Source organism: Lepidochelys kempii, chromosome 25, assembly GCF_965140285.1.
Source record: "Lepidochelys kempii isolate rLepKem1 chromosome 25, rLepKem1.hap1, whole genome shotgun sequence".
Taxonomy (NCBI): domain Eukaryota; kingdom Metazoa; phylum Chordata; order Testudines; family Cheloniidae; genus Lepidochelys; species Lepidochelys kempii.
In genome coordinates this window covers 13,628,441-13,649,338 of record NC_136404.1, presented here as the reverse complement: position 1 = coordinate 13,649,338, position 20,898 = coordinate 13,628,441, and the positions used below count along the sequence as shown (strand labels likewise).

Here is a 20,898-nt window from a genome sequence, read left to right as displayed (position 1 = left end):
CTGGGCTGGGGTTCTGTTTCAACCGGAAAGTAGGGTACGGCTGATGCGTAAACAGGAAATGCTGCAGCAACTGGCTTTGCTGAGAATACAACAGGGCTGAGCGGCTTGGCACAGCCCCTTAGTATGGCACATGTTCTAGGAAAGAATCAGGGTGTATTTCCCACTGTAATTTGGCACTGGGCTTCTAGCTGGATAGCATTACATCCATCACATGCTCCGCCGTAACAAGACTTCTAGTTTACTCCTGTTACAGCCACAGCTGGGCAGCAGAGAACAGAAGAAAGAGGCCCTGTACAGCCACTGAGTCCGTGTCCTGAACAGCCTACACATGAAGTGTTCTTGAAACCCCTCAACCGCCTTGCTCAGGAAGGGAATGCAACAAAGCTAACATCAGCATTTGCTGCTGTAAATGAGTTGAGAATGAGCTCAGCTGCCGTGTGATCTGTTATACAGGAGGTCAGACTAGATGATCACTATGGTTCTTTCTCTCACCTTAGAATCTATGAGTTAGCTGCTTAGGGCACAGAACCAGGACCCATGGGTTGTATTCCCTGCTCTGCCTCACTCACTAAGGCACCCCATGCAAGTCAAGAAAGGTGGCCTCTAATTTTGGGTGATCAAATTCTAACCTCAGGGACCTGACTGGCAGAGCTCCTCTTAGAATTGTGGGCGCTTAGCATCTCTGAACAAAATGAAGCCCTAGCATAGGTACTGGAATTAAGGGTGCTTCCTTACCCCCTGGCTTGAAGTGGTTTCCATTATATACAGGTTTACAGTTTGGTTCAAAGAAAAGGAGTACTTGTGGCACCTTAGAGACTAACCAATTTATTTGAGCATGAGCTTTCGTGAGCTACAGCTCACTTCATCGGTTCAATGACTCTCAGCACCCCCACTATAAAAACTGTTCCAGCACCCCTGAGCCCTAGATGTTAAACACTGGGCATCCAAAATTAGAGGCCACCTTTCAAAGTCTCCCCCTCTGTTTCTCCCCCTGCTGCCCCTTTTACAAAATGGGGATGTTTCTTAAATTCACAGGGGCTGCCAATGCTTTGAAATCCACACAGAAAGGGTGCTATAAAATGCAGCGTTGCTGACAGTAAAGGCTACCATGCAGTAAAGAAAGATGTTTACAGCCAAACTAAAAGTTTAAACAGTTTAATGTCCTCTAACAAACAAATAATTGCATGAATAATTATAGATCTAAACTCACAAATAAATAAGATGTGGTCCAACCAGCATCGCCTGTTGAAGTAAACGTAGCAAGGTGTATTAGCCCATAAGGGAATTAGAACTTATCCTGTTTTTGCTTCATTATTTGGTGTTTAAATTCCAAACTTACTAGCAAATCTGTAATATACGGCAGTTTTGCTTTATAGATTACCAGTCAGGTATGATCTCTGTTTTTGAGGGTCCAGATTACAGGATGCAGTTTAGTAAATTGCAATATGAGGAAATACTCTGAATAGTTTAATGCTAATATAGGGTTCTGAAATTCAGCCACTGGCCAACATAGAACTAGCCTCTGCTTTTGATGAAATCTCATTTCTTGACAGATATTTGTCATCTTACCTATTTAACAAAATTACATCACTTAACACTGAAATAGCACTTTAGAGCCTCCAAGTGCTGCACTTACTTGTTATGCCTCACCACAGCCCTCCGAGGAAGGTATTACCCCCATTTTATAGACAGAAAAAACAGAACTTAAGTGACTTGCCCAACGTTACAAAATATATCAGTGGCAGAGCCAAGACCACAGCTCAGAAGTCCCTAACTCCCAGTCCTGTGCTCAGGCCATACTGGCTCATTTTTAGTTTCTAGCACTGCCCTGTAATTCCTGGGCTTCCCTGGATGTTCCCCAAGCTATAAGCAGAGGTTTATAATAGTTATTGAAAATAAACAGGCATTTTAAAAAGGGAGGGTCTCAGTTCTGGATATACAAGCCAGCAGATCAAATGCTACAGGTGGCTGACATTTAAAGTGTTCAGGATGGACTTAGGAGGTGAATAGGAAATTTAAGACAAGCATTCTCTAGTCAAGTAGATCCAGAGCTCTTCAGGCCAGGACAGGACCTGGCAGGCCCACCTTGCTCCTCCTGTGGCCTACTGAATTCCCAGGATTTGGTGTTTCCCCACAATAATCTGCTCCGTTTGAAGCATAGGAGAACACAGGGAGTGTTGTCCCCACTTGAGAGTGTCAGTCAATGGGTTTTACTTTTGCAATGAATAGGGCTGTGGCTTTCATTAGAAACTCTTCCCTGTTCATGGAGGAGCAAATCTTCCTCTCTAGCAATGCTTTGTCCATGGCCAAAGCCAAACAGTCTGGTCCCAGTTTGGAGCCGGCCTCCAAGTAACGGATGGGCACAGAGAAGTCGCTGGCTCCAAGAGCATCTTCCAGAGTGCCTAGGACTGCCTGGCAAACCCTTTTATCCGCCACGCCAGAACCATCATCAAGTACATCGTACAAAGTATCAGCCTTGGCCACAAACTCAAGAAGCACGAAGCAGCTGAGCACCCCATAGCGGAAGACATCGAAAGGCACTGCCTCATGGTCCCGGCACTGGATCTTCCTCAGCAAAGAAGAAACAACCTCTTCAGGCGCTTCCCCATCTTGGCAGATCTTCTTGAGCAACTCACTGTAGATTTTGCCATTGACACCTGGCTTCTTCCTCCTGCCCCTTGCACTTAGGCACTCGTAAGCCATGCTGACGTTGTTGTTAAAGGCAGTCCTGCCATGACACACAATCAAATAATTTGTTAGCAGGCAAGGTTGGGTCTGGTGCGGAGCGGGAAGTTCCAAGTTACAGATCCATAGCTAAAGCAACAGTTACCAAAATATAACTGGGCGAAGCTTGCAACAGCCCAGTCCATCCAGAGTTCTGGATACATTTTCCAGCCATGCAAGATGAATTATACTGAACAACATTGAGCCCCACACCCACTGTCTGCCAACGCTCCATCCTCTTTAATCCAGTGCTCTGGACAGCAAAGCAAGGCAAGCAGGTTTGCTTACTCTTCAGAGTGTATGATATGAATAGCACTTAAGCTTATCTGGGCCCAGGGATAGTTTCCCCTCACACCTGATTTGCAGAGCATCAGTCCCCTGCCCCGCACCTGCTGTGCAAGGCTGTGGCACCAAGGACAGAATAGTCAAGGATGAGCAGGCCAAAGGCACTGCCAACCCCCATTGGCCCTGCTCTCTCAGCAGACTGTAGAGACTACGACCCCTGGCATGTGCGGACCCCCTTAACTAACAAGAGGGCAGGAAAAGCCCAGTATTAATACAGCCATGAAGACTACAAGTCCTATCATGCATTGCTTACCCTTCAGAGCAGCAGCCTCACAAAGACGACTACTCCCAGAATGCTCTACTCGCCAGCCCAGAGAAAGTTATACCGGGCCTGGCTTGAGGCATGCCGGGAGTTGTAGTCTCGCCCCGCACCCCCGTCCTCCAGCTCACGCTCCGCACCTGTGTGAATGGTGGGCCAGGCGCACGTACCACAGGGCCCGGGCGAGGCGCTGCTGCTGCCCGTGCCGGTCCCCGGCGGCACCGCCCTGGGGGCCGCTCAGCACCAGCTTTTCGAAGTAACTGGCCAGGAAGGAGACGGGCTCCTCGGGCCGGGCCTCCAGCACCTTCAGCAGCGCCTCCCGCACCATGGACGTCACCCCGGCTTGGAGCAGGAACTCGGCCTCGCTCTCTGGTTCCCGGCCTCCAACTCCCGCCCGAACCGGCTCCACGAGCCCGCTCCCGGTCGCCGGGACCGGAGCTGAGCGCCGCTTCTCGCAGGTCGCCATCTTGCTTGTGGGCCGTGAGGCTACTCTACCGCCATCTTGACTGCGGGCTACCAATCAGTTGGTGAGGACCCGTCTGTCCGACATATTACTTGCTCTCAGCCAATCAGTGGGTGAAGAAGACCGTTGGTCGCCATCTTGCACCCCTGCAGCCAATCAACCGGCGAGGGAAGCCGGTGGCCGCCATCTTGCTCAATTCTAAGCCAATCAGAGAAAGCGCTGGGGGTGGCCATCTTGACTGTGGGCAATGAAGCGTGGTCACCTCCATTTTAGTTCTGGTACCTTCCGTCCCTATGTCCCTGGGACTGCGGTGAACCTTGGCCCCGCACCCCCGGGGTCTACATCCGGCCACACCCCGGAACAGCCTCGGCTACCATAGTTAGTGTGGGCAAATGCCCCTTGCCTAGCAACGGGTATCTAAGGACGCTGACCTCTGACCTGGGTTTCTCTATCCGGTGCCCTTTGACCTCTTCCCTCGCGAAGGAAGTCGGGTGGGGGCGTGTGCTGACGATCTCCTGAGTTAGCGCGGTTCCTGCTCCCGGCCTGGCGTGCGCAGGTAATGCGGGTCCTGTATTGCGGGGAGGGGGACCCCCCCGTGCTCTGGGCGGGGCTGCAGGTTCTAGGGTCCCCCTACGGTTTGGGAGGGTGTGTAACGGGCCTGGGCTCGGCCCCCTTCGGCGGGAGCTGTGGGAGGGAGGGGGCTGGGCTAATGGGGGGCTGAATCCCTCCAACAGTTGCATGCTTGGGGCGGGGCTGTGAGGGGAGGATGCGGGTTACTCCTTCCCGCCATGTGGCCCGCCCAGACAAAGCCCGTCCACCAGGTGGCTGGGCCTAGCGGGTAGAGCAAGCGATGGAAGCAGGAGGCCTGGGTTGTTGTCCCAGCTCGGGCACTGTCTGACCTTTCTTGAGCTCTCTTGCCCCGTGTGTATAATGGGGTAATCTGAGCTAACCGGTGTCGTGAGAGGGAAGGGTACCAAGGAAAGGGCAGCGTGTGGTTAATGAGAAAGCATGTGCTCACACTTCCTCCTCCTCCCTATGTTCTGCATCCTCTTTCCCAGCTGTTCCTTTGATTCTCCCACTCCCCCCTTCTTTCATGATGCCTCCTGCCTTTGGACCAACTCACTATTCCTGTGCCCTCCTTCAGAGCTGCTTCTGTCATTAAATCTCTAGCACTGATCACTGGAATTTCTAACAGCCTGAAATGATGCCCCGTAATTGCCTGCGTTAGACTGGAAGGCCCTCCAAGTGGGGACCTTGCCTTCTTTCATGCTCCGTAAAGTGCAGAGCAAGCACATACAGTGTTATATAAATCCTTGCTTTGCCAGGTGTGATCTCCAACATCATGGAAGCAGGGAAAAGCTCTCCAAAGTCCCCAGTCAGGAGAAAGCGGAAGCGATCTCAGCGGCTCCTCAGCCGTGCGGCTGTTCCCCTGGAGTTCTACCGCTGCAACATCTGCAAGAAGGACATCAAGCACCTCTCCAACTTCCAGGAGCACCAGCGCATCCACACAGGCGAGCGGCCCTACCACTGTGAGACCTGCCAGAAGAAGTTTATCCGCTGCGCTGACCTCATTAAGCACCGCCTGGTCCACTCAGACAGTCGGCCCCACTGCTGCGATGCCTGTGGCAAGCACTTCAAGCTGGCTGGGGACCTGGCCAAGCACAGCAAGGTCCATTCGGACGAGGCGCCCTTCCAGTGCGACGTGTGCGCCAAGCGCTTCAAGCGCACATCCTGCCTCATCAAGCATCTCCGCATCCACACCGAGGAGAAGCCTTTCAAGTGTTCCCAGTGCAGCAAGAGGTTCAAATGGGAAGCCTCCGTCAAGGAGCATCAGCGCATCCACACAGGCGAGAGGCCTTTCAAGTGCGAGCGCTGCCCCAAGAGCTTCACCCACTTCTCCACCTTCCTGCAGCACAAGAGAACTCACCAGAACCAGAAGCAGTTCAGCTGCAAATGCTGCTCCAAGTCCTTTAACCACAAGTCCAACCTACTGAAGCACCAGCGCACGGTCCATGGCTAGGAGCGTGCACAGTCTTGGGTCCTGCTTCCGTGCAGCTGTGATCAGTCTAACTTGCTTAGGCTGCCCCAGTCTTGGAGTCTGCCCATACTCTGAGCGAGGCTGCGAATGTGCTGAAACCCAGCACAAAAGCTGGGCCTTACGGAAGGGAGGCAGAACCTTGAGTATGTGTGATAAGGAGCCTGGGGTTTGGAGCAGCTCCAGCGCCATGCTGGTTATAGTGGTCCCTGATGACCGGGAAGCTGCGGGCAGTGGCTGTGCACAGATGATATTGGTACAGCGGTACTGGTGCAGGAGCTGCTATCAGATGGCTGGACTCTGGCTCACAGCCTGACCAAAGGTTCCCTTGTGATCCCGCTTCTTAAACACCCTCCAGGACGGTGACACTTGCTAATTTAATCCAGGACAGAGGTCTTCCGTGTTCCAAGCTCAGATCTGAGCAGAGCGCTGCTTAGCCATGCTGCCATCTGTCCCACAGATGCAGCTGGTCTTTCATACACTACACTACAAACTGCAGCGGGCCTCTTCGCTTCTGCTGCCTCTGTTTATCCCCCCATCCCCCTCATCTTGGTTTCAATGCTGTAGGAATGTGTCTAGTGCACCTGAGGTTTGGGTGAAGGGAAAAAGGGCTGATAGGGCCTGGTGTTCCACCTTCTGGGGGCGGGGGGCTTGTTTCTGACTGGATGCATCTGCATTATCATGATTCCATGCACTCTTGAGACAAATACCAAACAGAATGGTTTCCAGGAAGCAGCTGCATAGTCTGCTTGATGGAGAGTGTTCTTGGGACTACTCAGTTACTGTAAATGCTGCCTGCAGCTGCTTTAAATCATGAGCCTGTCAACGTCATGTTTCTTATCACGCACCTACCTCAATGTGGCAGCAGCGTCTTCTGGGTGGAATTCTGTACCATGTCCCTTAGAGGCTTTCGCTGTAATCTGTCACTGTAGTTCAGTTAAGCTCATCCACCTTACTGTGTTCTGCAGTGATGGCCAGACCTTGCAAGTAAAGAAGGTCCCCACCTCCAAGAATCTTTGATCTAATGCTTTATTCTCCAGGGAGCGGGCGTTGGACCTCTACTTCCTGACAGAAGAAGGGCTGGAGAGCAAACTTGAGAGGAGTGTATGTGCACCGCTGGAGATTTTCCCTCTTTTCCCCCAACACGCCCACCTCCCAAGGAGGGACGGGCTCCAGCCCAATGACAGCGTTTAACTGAGTATTTTCTCGTGGTCACTAATAAACAAGCTCATAAAGTTAGTTCTACAGAATTGGGCCAGCATAACTCATTCTGCCTGCAAATAGGGACGTGAGGGCTACTAAAGGGGGTTTTAAACAAAAGCATCAAAGGAAGACAAAGGATTGCTTGATTCCTACCCAAAGCTAGAGCAATGCAGGGGTCTGATGACAGCTACAACACAGCCCCTCTGTGCTAGCACGGGGGCCTGGCTTGTAAGCACAGACGTGCAGCTGGTTTCTGTTTTCTGTTCTGGCATTTGGATGCCAGAGTTAGGACTTTACCAGGGAGGGAAGTGGTCCATTCTTCTGGAACCAAAAGCACTGCTCTGAACCAAATTGCATCAGTGCAGAGACAAAGGTGCTTCTTGGCTTCACCAAAAGCACTGAGGTCAGGGAGCGGCGTACGCCACTACTGGATTGCCCTTCCAGTGGTGTAACCATCACTCCATTAATCATGGCAGAAAAGTGGGGTGTTACCTCTATAAACCCTGAAGTTTGTAATTTTGGTGTAAAACAGTCTTCAGACTGGCAGGGGGTTCCCAGAAGGCATGGGACTTTTCAGCCACAGTCAGGATAGGCCAAACACTGGCCTTTCAGCTCAGCTGTTCAGGGCAACAGTGCCGGTCATAAGTGTGCAATAGTCCTAGTCCAGTTCCAAATGGATCACACAGAGACTGCCCCACAACATGCCATGGGTTGAGTCAGCTGCCCTCTACCTGTGAGAAGTGGGTCTTGAGGTGGAGTTGGGGTATGTTGGGAGGCTGGTGCTAGGGAAGCTTTTCGGCCGCCTGCTCTCTGAATAGAGGTTTCATTGTCCAGCGCTGTTCACTTGAAACAGCAGCCCAGCAAACATCTCCGATCAATCTCCCTCCCAGCAGGCAGGGATCAAAAGTCTCCTCGTACTGAAAGAAAACTTAAATGGAGCAGCTGGCAACTGGATGGTGTTGCCCTTTAATCTGCTTTGTGGCAGCAGAACGGGTCCGTGGCAGTGGCCCATGAGATGTGCCAGCAGCAGGCAGGCTGGCTGTGCTTTAACAAGAAGCCTGTTACCGAACATGAGGCTACCCTTGGTTGCCGCTTTAAAACAGCAGTTTGTGCAGGAGCCGGAGGAGGGGCTCTTTGAGAATGTGCAGGGATTTCTGTTTCGTTTTTAAATAAAGGTGGTTTGTTTTTTTGCTTGTACATTCTGAACTCAAAGCAACAAACCTTGGCTGCTAATAACTGGGAACATGGCAGCAGCCTGCAGTCTTTCCACCTTAGCTAGGACTTCATCTGCTCTTGTGCTACACAGGGCTGGGCCAGGGCAGTGTTTGGAGGGGAGACCTTTAGGTAACACACAGGAACTGGTGCTGATTTTAGGAGGGAAGAGCACTTCCCGCTGTACCCCACTGCAGCTGCTACGGCTCACAATCAGAGGGACTACAGATTGCTAGGGATTTTTTTTTTTTAACTGCACCCATTCTGGTTGCTGAGTACACAAGCTGTGAGGCCTTTGTTAACCCCAGTATCCTAGCTTTGATTCCAACCGGGGAAACTATATTCTGATGCATTAATATCCCCTTCCAGCTGGATGTGTGGGAGATCTCCTTTCCTTTAAGTGGGGGTGTGTGGTTGCTGCAGGTGGTGGGTTCCTGAGCAAGTTCTGAGTCTGGTATTTGTTCAGTGGAGCTGGGAGGTCAGAGAGCAGAAGGAGACTCCACCCGCCCTTGCTGGGACTTCCGACACACACAGAGAAGTTGCCACAGAGCAGTGATACTTTTCCGAGAGCAGGGCCCGGAGAGAGGCGTTCTCTCAGGCACAAGGAACAGAGGCAGGAATGGAGTGCTTAATTCCAGACATGCAAGCCCCAAGCTGTCACTTTTCCTGCACTACAGAGAACTTTGAGATGGGCTGTAGCCAAGTTCTTTGCAAAGGGATCTTGTCCCTTTCTCCTGTGTCCCCAACCTGCCCCTAACCTTACCAGGGAGGGGAGCAGCTCTCTGTTCTGGCCCTCTCTGGCCCCTTTCTGAAGTCCTGGCCCCAGCCACCAGATGTGTGGCCCGTAGCCTGAGTGACAGCTCTGAGTGCTGCAGCTGCAAGGAGAAACTGGACCAGCTCTGCCATGGCCAATGACCCAGCTGGGCTTTCTGTGCTTCCCCAAGGTGACCTACTGGGCTTCATACAACACCACAGCTTTCCCTGCATGGACAAAGCCACACTCACTTCCTCGCTTGGCAGCTGCTTCGGCCACAGTCATCCCTGGCTGAGCACAAATGCTAGGCCTCCTGCAGGAGTAGGAATGTGAGAGTACTGACCCTACTAGGCCCAGGGCTGTTCCACCCTGCCGGGCAGGAGGAGGACTAAAGCACCTATTGACCGATTAGGACTAAATGGGCTTGTTTCTGTGATTGCTCCTTTATCTCTGTCCTTGCTTCCCGTGCCCCCTGACAGGGCTTGAGCCCAGCAAGCAGGAACCTAAGTTCAGAACAGCAGCGTTTGCTCTGGGAAGTTTCCCCAGGGGCCATCAATGGCAGCCCAGGCCCCAGCCTTGGGGATTTCCTTGCTGAGATGGTTACATGTGAACTAGTGGAGAGAGACGTGCTGCTGTGTCATAAGGAACTGAGACCTCGGGCTGATGGGAGAGGTCGGGAGTGTGTGGAGCACAGGTGGCGTGGTTCTGTTTGTTGGACTCAGGGAGAGCTGGTTTTTCTCGGTAAGGTGTTTCTGGGATTCCCATCTCTCTCGGATCAAGGGAAGCATGCCTCTGCTTCAGCCAGGAGAGCCAGGTGTGCCGTTTTAGAGCCATCAAGGCAGCAGCTAATCAGCTAACTGCAATTTGGTGCCTCTTGCAAATTTTGATGGCACCCATTAAATCCGGCTGCAGTCAAAATGCCCACAGGAATATACTCATGGGGCGATTCTGCGAGCAGCTCTGTGCCTTCCCTGCCCCCATCTGTGGGGAATACAAGCATACACGTGGCCCTGCTGCTGCAGGCAAACAGTAGGGCCAGGGTAAAGAGAAGCAATACTTGCCAAGGAAACCACTACAGGGAATATGTAAAAATAGATCTTTATTAGAGCAGCAGATCTTACTATATAACAGAAACTCAGTGAACACAGCAGGTCTACTGCATTATCAACATTTAATACAGGTTATTTACAAGCAGCCAGCTTGGATAGATTACAGCAGTTGGGAGGAGTTTTAGGACATTTTAAATACACAGATAAGGATGGGATGGAAACTGAAGTCAGTACGGGGGCTGGCGCATGTACGACCTTGGTGTGGAAGGAACCCAGGCAGCTGCCCCACAGCCCTCTCCAGAAGGAGTTGCCACCCCGTCTCAGAGCGACAGGCTGAGGCTGCAAAGTATCAGCGCAAAGAAACCCAGGGCCTAGAGCTGTAGGAGCGGTACAGAGCGGATAGTTCGTCACTGTTGTGCATTTGCTTAAAGTCTCCACTCAGTTCCAAGGGGCTAAGGCTGAGCATATTCTCACCTAGTCCCTCCCTAGCCAACCCTCGATGCACCTGGAATCCCCCCCACACACTTCTCTTCCTCACCCCCACTGGAAAAACATAACATACTTAGGAACAAAAACAGGAGCAACTGACCCCAGAGAGTTTGAAATAAGAAGCCAACATCAAAATGAACGAGGCAGATCCAGAAAGGGATTTCAAACCAATCCCACAGGACATGTTACTGGCATCTCCTCAGCCGGAGGCCTCAACCAAGGCAAAAGTTTTCAATATACCGTGAAGAGGAAATCCAGTGGTCTGTTTTAGAAACTGCTGTACCCTGATACCTGTGACCTGTTCATCTCCATTGGGAAGCTCTTGTCTGAGTCATGTGTTAGTCACACAGGTGTGTCTGTAGGAGCCAAGTCTCAGCAACTACCTGCATTTTGGACCAAAATGCTCCCACTGCACTTGAAACTAGAGGGAACCACGATGCCAAGGAGTGAAGTGGAGGAAAGGAAAGAGACTGGTCAACCTACAGTTCTGCTCAGCTCTGCTGGGCAGCTTTCAACTTGGCCATTTACCCAGCTCTCCCAGCAGTGGCCCAAGCATCAGACAGCTCCTCCACTCCTGTCTCTGGACAGGTGCAGTCCAAGAGGCCTAACTGGGTCTAATACCAAGCTTTCTGTAACAACGGGCAACCTTGTCAGTGGAAAGAGGATGAATGTTCAAAACGAGTCGCGATGGGGCCACAGGCACCTAAACGCTGTTCCCCTTAGGGCTCTTCATGCCCGGTGGGTGGAGTCGTCTCCACAGGCGATATGATGCAAACGCTGTGACTATCAGGCCCAGGAGAGAGCCTGCCGTCCCGACCGCGATGGCAGAGTCAGTGCTGAAGATAGCTGCAAAGAAGAGACAAGAGAAATTGTCAGTTGCCGTGCCTGAGCCTTTAGCGGGGCTCCATCTCAACAATCAGCAAGTATAAACATCACAGCATGGGTCGTGCTGTCTTAAGCTTCCTTTGCACCAGCGGGTGGTTCTCCAGTCAGCCACCAACAACAGCTGCATCTTCACATCTCATGGGCCCCCAGGGCCAGTGGCACTGATCAGCAGCCTCAGCAGAGAGGATTTAATGGGCTGTCTAGGCTAACAGGCTCGTGCCCAGAGATTGATCCCTCCAGCCCCGGGTTAGGGCACATGGGCAGGGAAACTTGCACAGCCTCTGCCCGTGTTATCCTAGTGCCTGTGGATGGACTTTCAGGGCAACCCAGCAACTTTCCCCCGCCATTATTCACTGCAGCGTTCAACAACCAAGAAGAGCGGGTGGCTAAGACCCGTGTAATGCTTGGCCCTTGAACACACGCGCGCCGCCTCTCCCCCCACCACTGGGTTTGGTCAGAGGGTCATGCTGACAGAAGCTGTAGTTTGTGTTCTGGTGTTCCTGTGGGAGTACAGATCGGGGGAGGAAACAAACAATCACAGGGACGCCGACGCCTCCTCCCTGGGCTGGCCTGCACCTCCCCACAGCGACCAACCACGCCTGACTGCAAAGCCCTTGGCAGCCACTCACCAGTAGACACAGCGACGTTCAGGCTTGCCACCTGGAGTCTCCTGCTCAGCATGACGCATTGATAGATCCCTTGGTATTCGAGACCCACACGGTCAACTGTCAGGGTGGATTTGCCCTCGGATGCCTCCTCCTGGTACTGAGACAGCGCCACAGGGGTTTTCACCCACTTGATGGTAACATTCTCACCACACTCTGCCTCGCATATGATCTTCAGGGCTTCCCCGGTGGTCCCTTTAGGAGGGACAGGCCAGATCAGAAGGTTGCAGAAAGACTCTGTTCTGGGGCTCCGGCCACCAGTGGCTTTCCTGGTCAGGGTGCTCTCTGTGCTAGCCACATCCCCTGCGGTGGGGCTCTCTGGCGCAGAACTCAAGCCACTGCGGGGGCTCCAGTCTGTTGTGGCTGAGCCTGCACTGGGGTTCTGTGAAGCCGCCCTGGACTCGGTGGCCAGGGTCTCTGTGGTCGCCAGCCAGTGGACAGAGGTGGCTTTGCCACTGGGCTTATGCGATGTGACAGTGAACTCTGGGGTAGGGCTCTCTGCAGAAGTCAGTTCTGTGGCGGAGTTCCCTGTAGTAGCCAAAAGGCCAGTTGTGGGGCTGCAATCAGTAGCAGGGGTCTTCTCTGTAGTAGCCAGAGACTCAGTTCTGGGATTCTCTTGGCCAGTGACTGACTCAGTTGTGGGCTTTTCTGCTACAGCTGTAAATAGAAGGTTTCGATTAGTCTCTTGATGCTTGGCTACAAATACACCGTGCCCTTGGCCTTAAGGTGCTGTGATCGTGCAAGCCAGGTAGGTGGCCCTCTGACCACGGCTGTCACCAAATAATCCTCCATCCCCTGGGAGGGGATTGAAGTGGTTGCTGGCTCCCTCCACCCCTCTGAGCCCAGCTCCAGAGATATGGCTGTGTCAGAAACCTCAAGCCCTATCCCCTGCTTTGCTCTCCCCTTCATATATGCCTCAGACCCCACACAGGCATCTTGTATGCCAGCTGTGTGTGGGCTAAGGCGGGATCCTTGGGATTAGGGCCCTAGACAGGGAAGAGGACTAGCACACATGGGGCCCTTCCCTTGATCCCTAACTCCACAGTGTGGGCTAGAAAGAGGACTCAGGAGAAGAGTATCTGGGGCTAGGACAGAGGTGGGCAAACTACGGCCCGGGGACCAAATCTGGCCCGCGGGGCCGTCCTGTCCGGCCCTTGAGCTCCTGGCCAGGGAGGCTAGCCCTATGGCCCCGCCCCTGCTGTTCCCCCTCCCTTCCAGTTACGCCGCTGTGCAGGCAGCAGGGCTGCGAGCTCCTGCTGCTCTGAGTGGCATGGTAAGGGGACGGCTGGGTAGCGGGTCTCGGGGGGCAGTCAGGGGACAGAGTGCAGTTGGATGGGGCAGAGGTTCTGGGTGGGGGGCGGTAAGGGAACGAAGGGGGTTGGATAGAGCATGGGAGTTCCAGGGGGCCTGTCAGGGGGCAGGGGGGTTTAGATGGGGGTGGGGTCCTGGGGCCCAGGCTCTTTGGGGGGCACAGCCTTCCCTACCTGGCCCTCCATACAGTTTCTCACTCCGATGTGGCCCTTGAGCCAAAAAGGTTGCCCACCCCTGAGCTAGGAGGAAGGATGCATGGGGTGGGATAACAGAATGAATCAAGAAGATCTGGTGGGGTAAAGGGGAGGTGCCAGGATCTGAGAGGAAGCAGTGCATCTCTCCTGGAGAGCTGGAAGCATTTAGCAAAAGGTCCTCACATGGGTGGATTCAGGCCCATTCAGCTTGGCGCTACCCTGGTTCCCATGCTGCCTAGGGCATCACAGACCACACAGAGTTCATATTAGCAGCATGGAAGCAGGAGCTTTTTTCATCCCCAGCAGACAAGTATTGCAAGTGACATGGGGAAATGGCTGTGGCAGAAGTTGCACACCCACCATGCTAAGATCCCTAGCTCAGGTCTCCAAGACTTACCTTTTGTGCTGACAGTTACCGCTGTGTCCTGGTGGAAATGCCTTTCTGACGGCAAGAGGAGCACCACCTCACACCTGAACTCAGTGCCCTCGGTCACCACCTCCCCTGGGACCTCCAGCTCAGAGTCATAACTGAACAGCTCCTCGTCATCAGCCGCTTCTTCAGGGTCTGGGCTCTCCAGTCTCTGGTCCCCCCGATACCAGCTCAGAGTCAAGGAGCCAGGCGGATACACCTTGCTAATAGAGCAGCGGAGATGGGCTGGCTGCCCAGCCACCAGCTCCTTTGGTTGGGTTTCCAGCTGCAATGTATCTGGAAGAGCTGAGAAAAGAATGGCAGGTGAGGAACGGGCTTCCTAGCTACATCACCTACCATGGAACAGAGCGCCCAGGGGGATCAGGGCCGGGAGTGGCCAATGCTTGTAAGAAACTTGCCCCTTCTGAGGATCCCACCCACTGACGTCAGGTGTGAAGTGCACGTACTGTCAGGTGTGGCATCTGCAGAGACTCCATGCAGAGGGGAGTGAGTGGGATGCAATCAATTCCTGCCCTCTTCCCCTAACGATTCATCACAGAGATCAGTCCTGGGAACAGTGGCCAATTTCTGATCCACTCTAGGAGCCACAAAACTACGTTCCTGGCCCATTTATACCATGGCCGCATCTGCCAGAGGACGTCCATGCAGTGGGGAGGGCCCTTCAAGTCAGACCTTGAACCCCAGGGCCTGATTTTCAGAGGGGCTGGGTACCAGCAGCTCCCATTGCCTCCAGTGGCTGCTGTGGGTACCCCTCACCTCTGAGAACCGGGACCCTGATCTTAACTGCTCTCTTGCCCTGGTTTGTGGCCGTCCTCCACCCCAGAAGGGGCTGCATTTTAGTGATTAATCCTCATGCTTCTGGACATAAACTGATCATCAGCTGGGCCAGGAAGAATCCTAAGGTACAGGATGGCATAATGAGATGTGTTCTGAAGGCTTGGTACCTTCCTCAAAACATTCTACCTTGGTCAGTGTCGGGATACCAGCTGAGATGGACCATTGGCCTGCTAGTGTAGCAGTCCCAATGTTAGCTGGATTCTGTGAAGCGGGGAGGGTGGGAGATTGGGGGCCTGATCCTATATCATCTGCAAAGCGACAGCCATTCACGTGCCCCTTATCTGACGTTTGTTGCAAATAGCTCTGGAGGCAACAGGAACTGAAAGGGATGCAGGGGGAAGTGGTTTTCTTTCATTCTGAAGTCTTTGTGAGTTGGCAGTACTTTTCGCGCAGGGTTGGTTTGGCTGGTTCCCCAGCACGGTCGGTCAGTTCCTCTTGTTTGCCTGGGTCAGAAAAACCCCAGGCCAATGTGACGGTAAAACCTCTGTTTCAATTGGACTGTGTCCCCTTTGGGCTACAAGGTGTTTGGAGTCTAGACTGTCATGCAGCTGGTGGGTAACTGCATCGACCTAGGGCACTTACAGTACACTTGCAGGTTGGTTGACCCCTGGTAGGACTTCCCTTGGCAGTTCCCAATGCAGAACTTTGTGCCCTCCATGGCTGTGGCAGCATTGGTGATGAGCAGGAGGGTATAGGTGGGGGTGGAGATGATGTTCCCCAGGTTGGTGTCCAGCCCTTTCCACTGGGGCTTCCCATCTGGACAGTCCAAGGAGCAGTTCAACTGAATGGATCCTCCAATCTCGACCAGTGGCTCCTGGGGCAGCACAGTCAGCTGGCCTGGGTGGAGGGGAGGGAAGGGGGAAAGCAGCAAGTGGAGAAAACAAGGGTCATTCAGAGAAGCGCAGTAAATACCCAGCGCTAGCTAAGGCAGCTGTTCCCAATGGAAAGGGCAGCACAGACATGGTGAGATTTTGAGTTCAGTGTTCTGGTTTCTGAGCCACTAGGGTGCACTCAGGTCACCTCCACAATCAAGAGGGCTGGCAACTTTTCTTGTTCCGCTTTTAAAGCGGAGATGCTCCCATAATCACAGGACTCATGGAACTGGGGCTTTTTCAAAAACACCCAATATCACATGACTTGCCATAAAATTCTGCAGATGTAGCAGATCTGAGGTGAAATTCTGGCCCCAGTGAAGTTAAGGGTAATTTTGCCATGATCTTCAAAAGAGGCAGAATGTCTCCCTTTCACTCCACTTCCCCTCTTTGCGTCGTGACCTCAAAAACAAAACTGCACGCAAACATTCAAACATCCCCTCAGACCTTCCAGAACAGCAAGTGTTTGTTCCTGGGTTGTTGGCTCAGATTCCCCCTCCCCACAACTGTCATGCAATGCAGTGGCAGGTTTCTTCCAATTCAGAGGTGGCAGCATTTCAGTGCCGATCCACGGGATCCTTCAGGGAGGAAAGATGCCACTATAGTGGAAGGACTGTAACTGCAGACGTTTCCAAGGGATGAGATTTTCCCTGTAACACAGCCTGGGTTTAACTTCATCTGAGTCTCTACTTCCCACAAAGATTTTACAAGTGGTTCTTAAAAAATAAGGCCAAACGCCGGTCATCCTCCACTGGTTAACCCCTGCTGCTGCTGGCACTGCTCTCCTGGGAGCCAGGCAGCCAGGAGGAAGTAGGAACAGGCTGCCAATCAGAGGTGAGCCATACGAATCCCACATTCTGGTTACTGTGTTTAAAGACAAAGCACTAAATACTTTATTTTAATTCAATCCAGATGATTTTAACCTTGGTTTGTCAAAGTAAGAAAATGACACATGCATTTAAAAATGTTTTTTGTTACAAAACCACTGCAGATATTAAAGAAGAGAATGAGGAGGGATACCTACAGAAACAGGAGCTTGCGTGACTGACTTGGATTGAATTTGTACATCAAACTAGAGACTTTCATCTCAACGTGCCCTGCCGACAACACTGCTGAAATGCAGCCACCTCTGGGGTGCATAGCAAACAGCGTGGAAATTTTGACAAACCACAAATCGCGACTGTTCTGAAAACGACCCAAGGATCTGTAGTGTCTGTGCAAAGACCAAGAGGGCAGCCGCTTGCTTTTTAATGACTCACTGGAGTGGCCCAAAAAAGAACAGGAGGACTTGTGGCACCTTAGAGACTAACAAATTTATTTGAGCATAAGCTCATCGTTTCCCATTTTCCCCAGCAGGCTGTCAGCTCATGTACTATCTCGGCCAGACCCTCAGCTGGAGTAAATTGACCCAGCTCCTTGAAGCCAATGGAGTAACAGTGATTTATACCAGCTGGGGATCTGGCTTTAACTCTCTGCAAAGGCAGTTCCCAAATTTCTGTCCGTGCAGTACTGGTGGTCTGTGGCGCACTTGCTGGTTACATGGCTCTGATTTCCAGCTGCTCGATGGCATTGCAAGTCAACTAAAATACCCCCAAGGCATGATGGTCAGAGGTGCTGATATTTAGCAGTTGCCACAACTTCAGTTGAAGGGGTGGGTACTCAGCACCTTAAGTCAGCTCCTAAATGCTTCCCTAACATTCATTTTCAATGCAGGTAATGGCTGCAGTGTCCCTATGCTAACTCAGTGATGAAGAACGGGGGGAGGCAGGACCGCAGGTGATCATGAATGGGAGAGGCGGCGTGGGCAACGGCACATGGGAAGGAAGAGGGCCCATGAGCCCAACTGTCTATTACAACGTGGTCCACCTTATGAAAATATGAGCGCCCCTGCTCTACAGCCGCCTGGGATGTGGTTTGTATGAAGGATTGTCTCCAAAGGAAAGCTGTGCAATAAAGCCATCTCATTGCCTCTTTCGAAAAGTACACCAGCACTGGCCCCGAATGTGGCAGCGAGACTGTGGTAGCCATTGGCACCATTACGAGAGTATTAATTTCCAAGAGCGCTTGGCAGCCTTGTGTGCTCACGTCACTGATGCTGCGTCGACCTGTCTATGGGCCAGTATACGTCCGCTGATGTAGAAATTAGGCTCTGAGCTATTTGTATTGTTTTAAGAGCTAAAATAAACGTTCTCTGAGATTCAGATGTGTCGACATTTCATTCGAGACAAAGTCAAAGTCTGGGGGACAAACTGATGTGTTTTTTCCCTCCTGTTCTGAAAGCTCAAGCTCAAATAAATTGGTTAGTCTCTAAGGTGCCACAAGTCCTCCTTTAGTTTTAACAATGTTTAAGCTTGGAGAAAAAATGAATCAGTGACTTACAGATCTACGTGCAATGGAGGTTCGTGGAGAGGGGGCATCAGAAAGGAAGTGGGATTATTATTTGTATTACCAGAGTGCCCAGGACCCCGGTAACGAACCAGGAGCCCACTGAGCCCAGCACTGTATAACCACAGAAGAAAACACAGACCCACGTGTACCCAAGGATGGAGACAGCTCTGTTAACAGAGTCCCCTCCTGAGCACCCCAAGGCTAGCACAGCCAATCCAAACTGGGCACAGAGCATCGCACACAGATCACATCTGGACAGAGCCACAGCTGCTCACCCAGACGCACCAGGCAGCAGAGCTGATACTGTTGGCAGAGCAGTTGTGTAGCGTACAGCAAAGAGGGAAAACTTCAAAGCAGCAGCCAGGACCAGCATGGAGAAATAGCTGAAAAGAATAGCTCAGCCCTTTGCAAAGGCAGGGAACCCCCAATCCCTCCAGCCCCGAGAGAGCCTCAGGTCTGCTGTGGTCTCCAGGGAACTTACCGCTGCAAGTCCAACCCAGGCTGAGGAGCAGGAGGAGAGGAGTTGGCTCCATTGCTGTGGCTACAGGGAAGTGTTTTCACTCCGGCTAATCTCTTCTCTGACAGGGATCTGCAGGGGCAGCTGATTCTTAAAAAACACCAACCAGCTGGATGGACTCTGCCTGGGGCTGGTCTCTTTCTGCCTAGAAGTCCCATCCTCACGCATCTCTTAAAGACTTAGGTAGGAACCGCCCCCTGATAGTAAGCACCATCCATCATGACCTTGCTGGTCAGCTGGGAATTTCCAGTGGGGAATTTTAGCCTTATGGTAAAAATGGCTTTAACCCCTAAATACTTGGCTCCACAGGCTAAGGATCCTGTTCTGCACAGACACCCCCAAAATCACAACTGCCTCCTACAAGGCAAACAAATGCGAACCTGCCTGGGTTGGACGGGGGAATTACAGGACATGGGAAGATGCCTTGTGTCTCCCAAATAAGCACCTAGACCCTATAAACATCTCCATACAAACCCCGTCCACACACTGAACCCCCTATGTGACACCCACTCCTCCCACAACTATGTTACTCCCCTCCACATTAGATACGTGTCTATGCATTTACTCAGTGTTTCACCCCACTCCCTAACACACCGTCCTATATGCTCTCTTCCACCCCCTCCTGCCACAGACATTTACACCCCTGCATACAGAGAGATGGGCGTACACTGAGAGGATGAAAATCCTGGTCATGCACTGGACTGGGCCCAGTGCTGGGAGTCAGGAGACCTAGGCCCTATGCCCTGCTTTGCCAGTGACCGCAGGCGAGTCACATCCCCTCACTGTGCCTCAGTTTCTCCATCTGTAAAATGGGGACAATGGTAAAGCTCTTTCAGATCTATAGATGAAAAGCCCTCAGAATTATTAATAAATTCTCTGATCTGAAATGCTTGTGTGTCCAAAAAGCAGACAGTCCCCTTTCCCCCACCTACCTCAATTTCACAAGAGCACTGGGATCCTCAAGACTTCAGTGACACTGAGGTGTACCTATAATCAATAACCAGACATTTATTCGCAAAAAGAAAAGGAGGACTTGTGGCACCTTAGAGACTAACCAATTTATTTGAGCATAAGCTTTCGTGAGCTACAGCATCCGATGAAGTGAGCTGTACTCACGAAAGCTTATGCTCAAATAAATTGGTTAGTCTCTAAGGTGCCACAAGTACTCCTTTTCTTTTTGCGAATACAGACTAACACGGCTGTTACTCTGAAACCAGACATTTATTGAAACCCAGCCACCCAAAGAGCCATGGGTGCTCATAAACGGGTTACAGATGGTACACCCAGGAATTGCTTTTCCCAGCCCTGAAATACAGATACCTCTGGGGAAGAATACATCAGTACTGCATAAACCAGTTATGGACAGACTGTAGAGAACACGTCCAGCTCATTACAAATCAATGGGATAAGGGGTGAGCCCTTAAAACAAGGGACAGCAGGTCACCCGTAAGCTCCTTCTGCAGGAGGTGTTTGGGGAGGCAGGATGTAGGAATTCAGCCCAAGACCCTGGGGGATGAAACCCCTTTGTCTCAGTATCTGGAAGCCATGTTCATGGTTGCTCCCAGTTCTGAGCCCAGGTAATGTGTCTGGGGAAGAGATCCTCCAAGGACTCAGAAGTGCCCTCGTTGTTCCAGGAGCGCCAGGGGACAGCAGGAAACAGACTGGTTGCTTTTCCGGTTTTCAATTAATTCTCAGCAACATAAGAAAGGGAGACCCAGAATCTCCCCCAGCCAATCCTATCCCCGCAGTAAAGAGATGGAAGGGAGAGCCCAGGGATGGAAGCCTGGCTCCACTGAAGTCAATAGGGGTTTTGCCATGGCCTTCAGTGAGGATAGAATTTCTCACCAAGTGAGGAGGACCAGGTGAAAGGAGTAAATCGGGGGGCTTCAGAGAACAGGTATTGGCCAGGAAGGGAAGGAGAGCCAGATATGCCTAGGAGGAAGCACAAGGCCACATGTTAACTCTTTGCAAGAAGAGAGCGTGCATTTTAAGTGGCACTCAAAAAGCATCTGCCAGTAACAAGCTGGGGTTTGAGTCCTGTGGCTCAGCAAGGGTTAAAGCAGCAAGGCAAAGAGCAGTTCAGTCAGTGGGAGTTTACACAGCTACCCTCCCTATGTTCTCCAGAGTTAACTTGTACCAGCTTGTCCCAGACCCTGGGAAGAATGTGATCTGCAAAGTCTTCTAAATAAGGTCCCGGTTCCCAGCAAATGTTTCCTTGTCAGTTTCACAGAGCAGGTTCTGAGACTGCCTAGGCCCTGCAACACTG

At 52.0% G+C, this 20,898-nt stretch overlaps 3 protein-coding genes across 9 annotated transcripts; 1 reads left to right on the top strand and 2 right to left on the bottom strand.

Annotated features, from left to right (window-relative positions):
• Positions 1 to 1,139: 1,139 nt before the first annotated feature.
• Positions 1,140 to 3,861, bottom strand: TPGS1 (tubulin polyglutamylase complex subunit 1). Of its 2 annotated transcripts, none has more exons than XM_073323727.2 (2): positions 3,499 to 3,861; positions 1,140 to 2,728 (listed from the first exon to the last, which is right to left on the bottom strand). In XM_073323727.2, the coding sequence occupies exons 1-2, from the start codon at positions 3,792 to 3,794 to the stop codon at positions 2,197 to 2,199; spliced, it is 828 nt and encodes a 275-aa protein (XP_073179828.1). In that variant the 5' UTR covers positions 3,795 to 3,861; the 3' UTR covers positions 1,140 to 2,196. The 2 variants fall into 2 exon arrangements, with proteins under 2 accessions (XP_073179828.1, XP_073179827.1); XM_073323726.2 differs by having other exon boundaries at positions 3,469 to 3,858.
• Positions 3,862 to 4,068: 207 nt separating this feature from the next.
• LOC140903420 (uncharacterized) lies at positions 4,069 to 19,694 on the top strand. Of its 5 annotated transcripts, none has more exons than XR_013635035.1 (3): positions 4,069 to 4,347; positions 16,719 to 16,861; positions 17,441 to 19,688. XR_013635035.1 is itself a non-coding variant. In XM_073324712.2 (2 exons), the coding sequence occupies exon 2, from the start codon at positions 5,134 to 5,136 to the stop codon at positions 5,809 to 5,811; it is 678 nt and encodes a 225-aa protein (XP_073180813.1). In that variant the 5' UTR covers positions 4,071 to 4,347; positions 5,117 to 5,133; the 3' UTR covers positions 5,812 to 8,219. The 5 variants fall into 5 exon arrangements, 1 of the variants encoding a protein (XP_073180813.1); XR_013635034.1 differs by having other exon boundaries at positions 4,078 to 4,347; positions 16,719 to 17,338; positions 17,441 to 19,687; XR_012156242.2 differs by having other exon boundaries at positions 16,719 to 19,694.
• On the bottom strand, positions 10,078 to 19,690 carry MADCAM1 (mucosal vascular addressin cell adhesion molecule 1). 2 transcript variants are annotated; one of them, XM_073324710.2, is made up of 5 exons: positions 18,597 to 19,688; positions 15,438 to 15,692; positions 13,986 to 14,303; positions 12,048 to 12,740; positions 10,078 to 11,379 (listed from the first exon to the last, which is right to left on the bottom strand). In XM_073324710.2, exons 1-5 carry the CDS (start codon positions 18,646 to 18,648, stop codon positions 11,237 to 11,239), a joined length of 1,461 nt encoding a protein of 486 aa, XP_073180811.1. In that variant the 5' UTR covers positions 18,649 to 19,688; the 3' UTR covers positions 10,078 to 11,236. The 2 variants fall into 2 exon arrangements, with proteins under 2 accessions (XP_073180811.1, XP_073180810.1); XM_073324709.2 differs by having other exon boundaries at positions 11,325 to 12,740; positions 18,597 to 19,690.
• Positions 19,695 to 20,898: the final 1,204 nt, after the last annotated feature.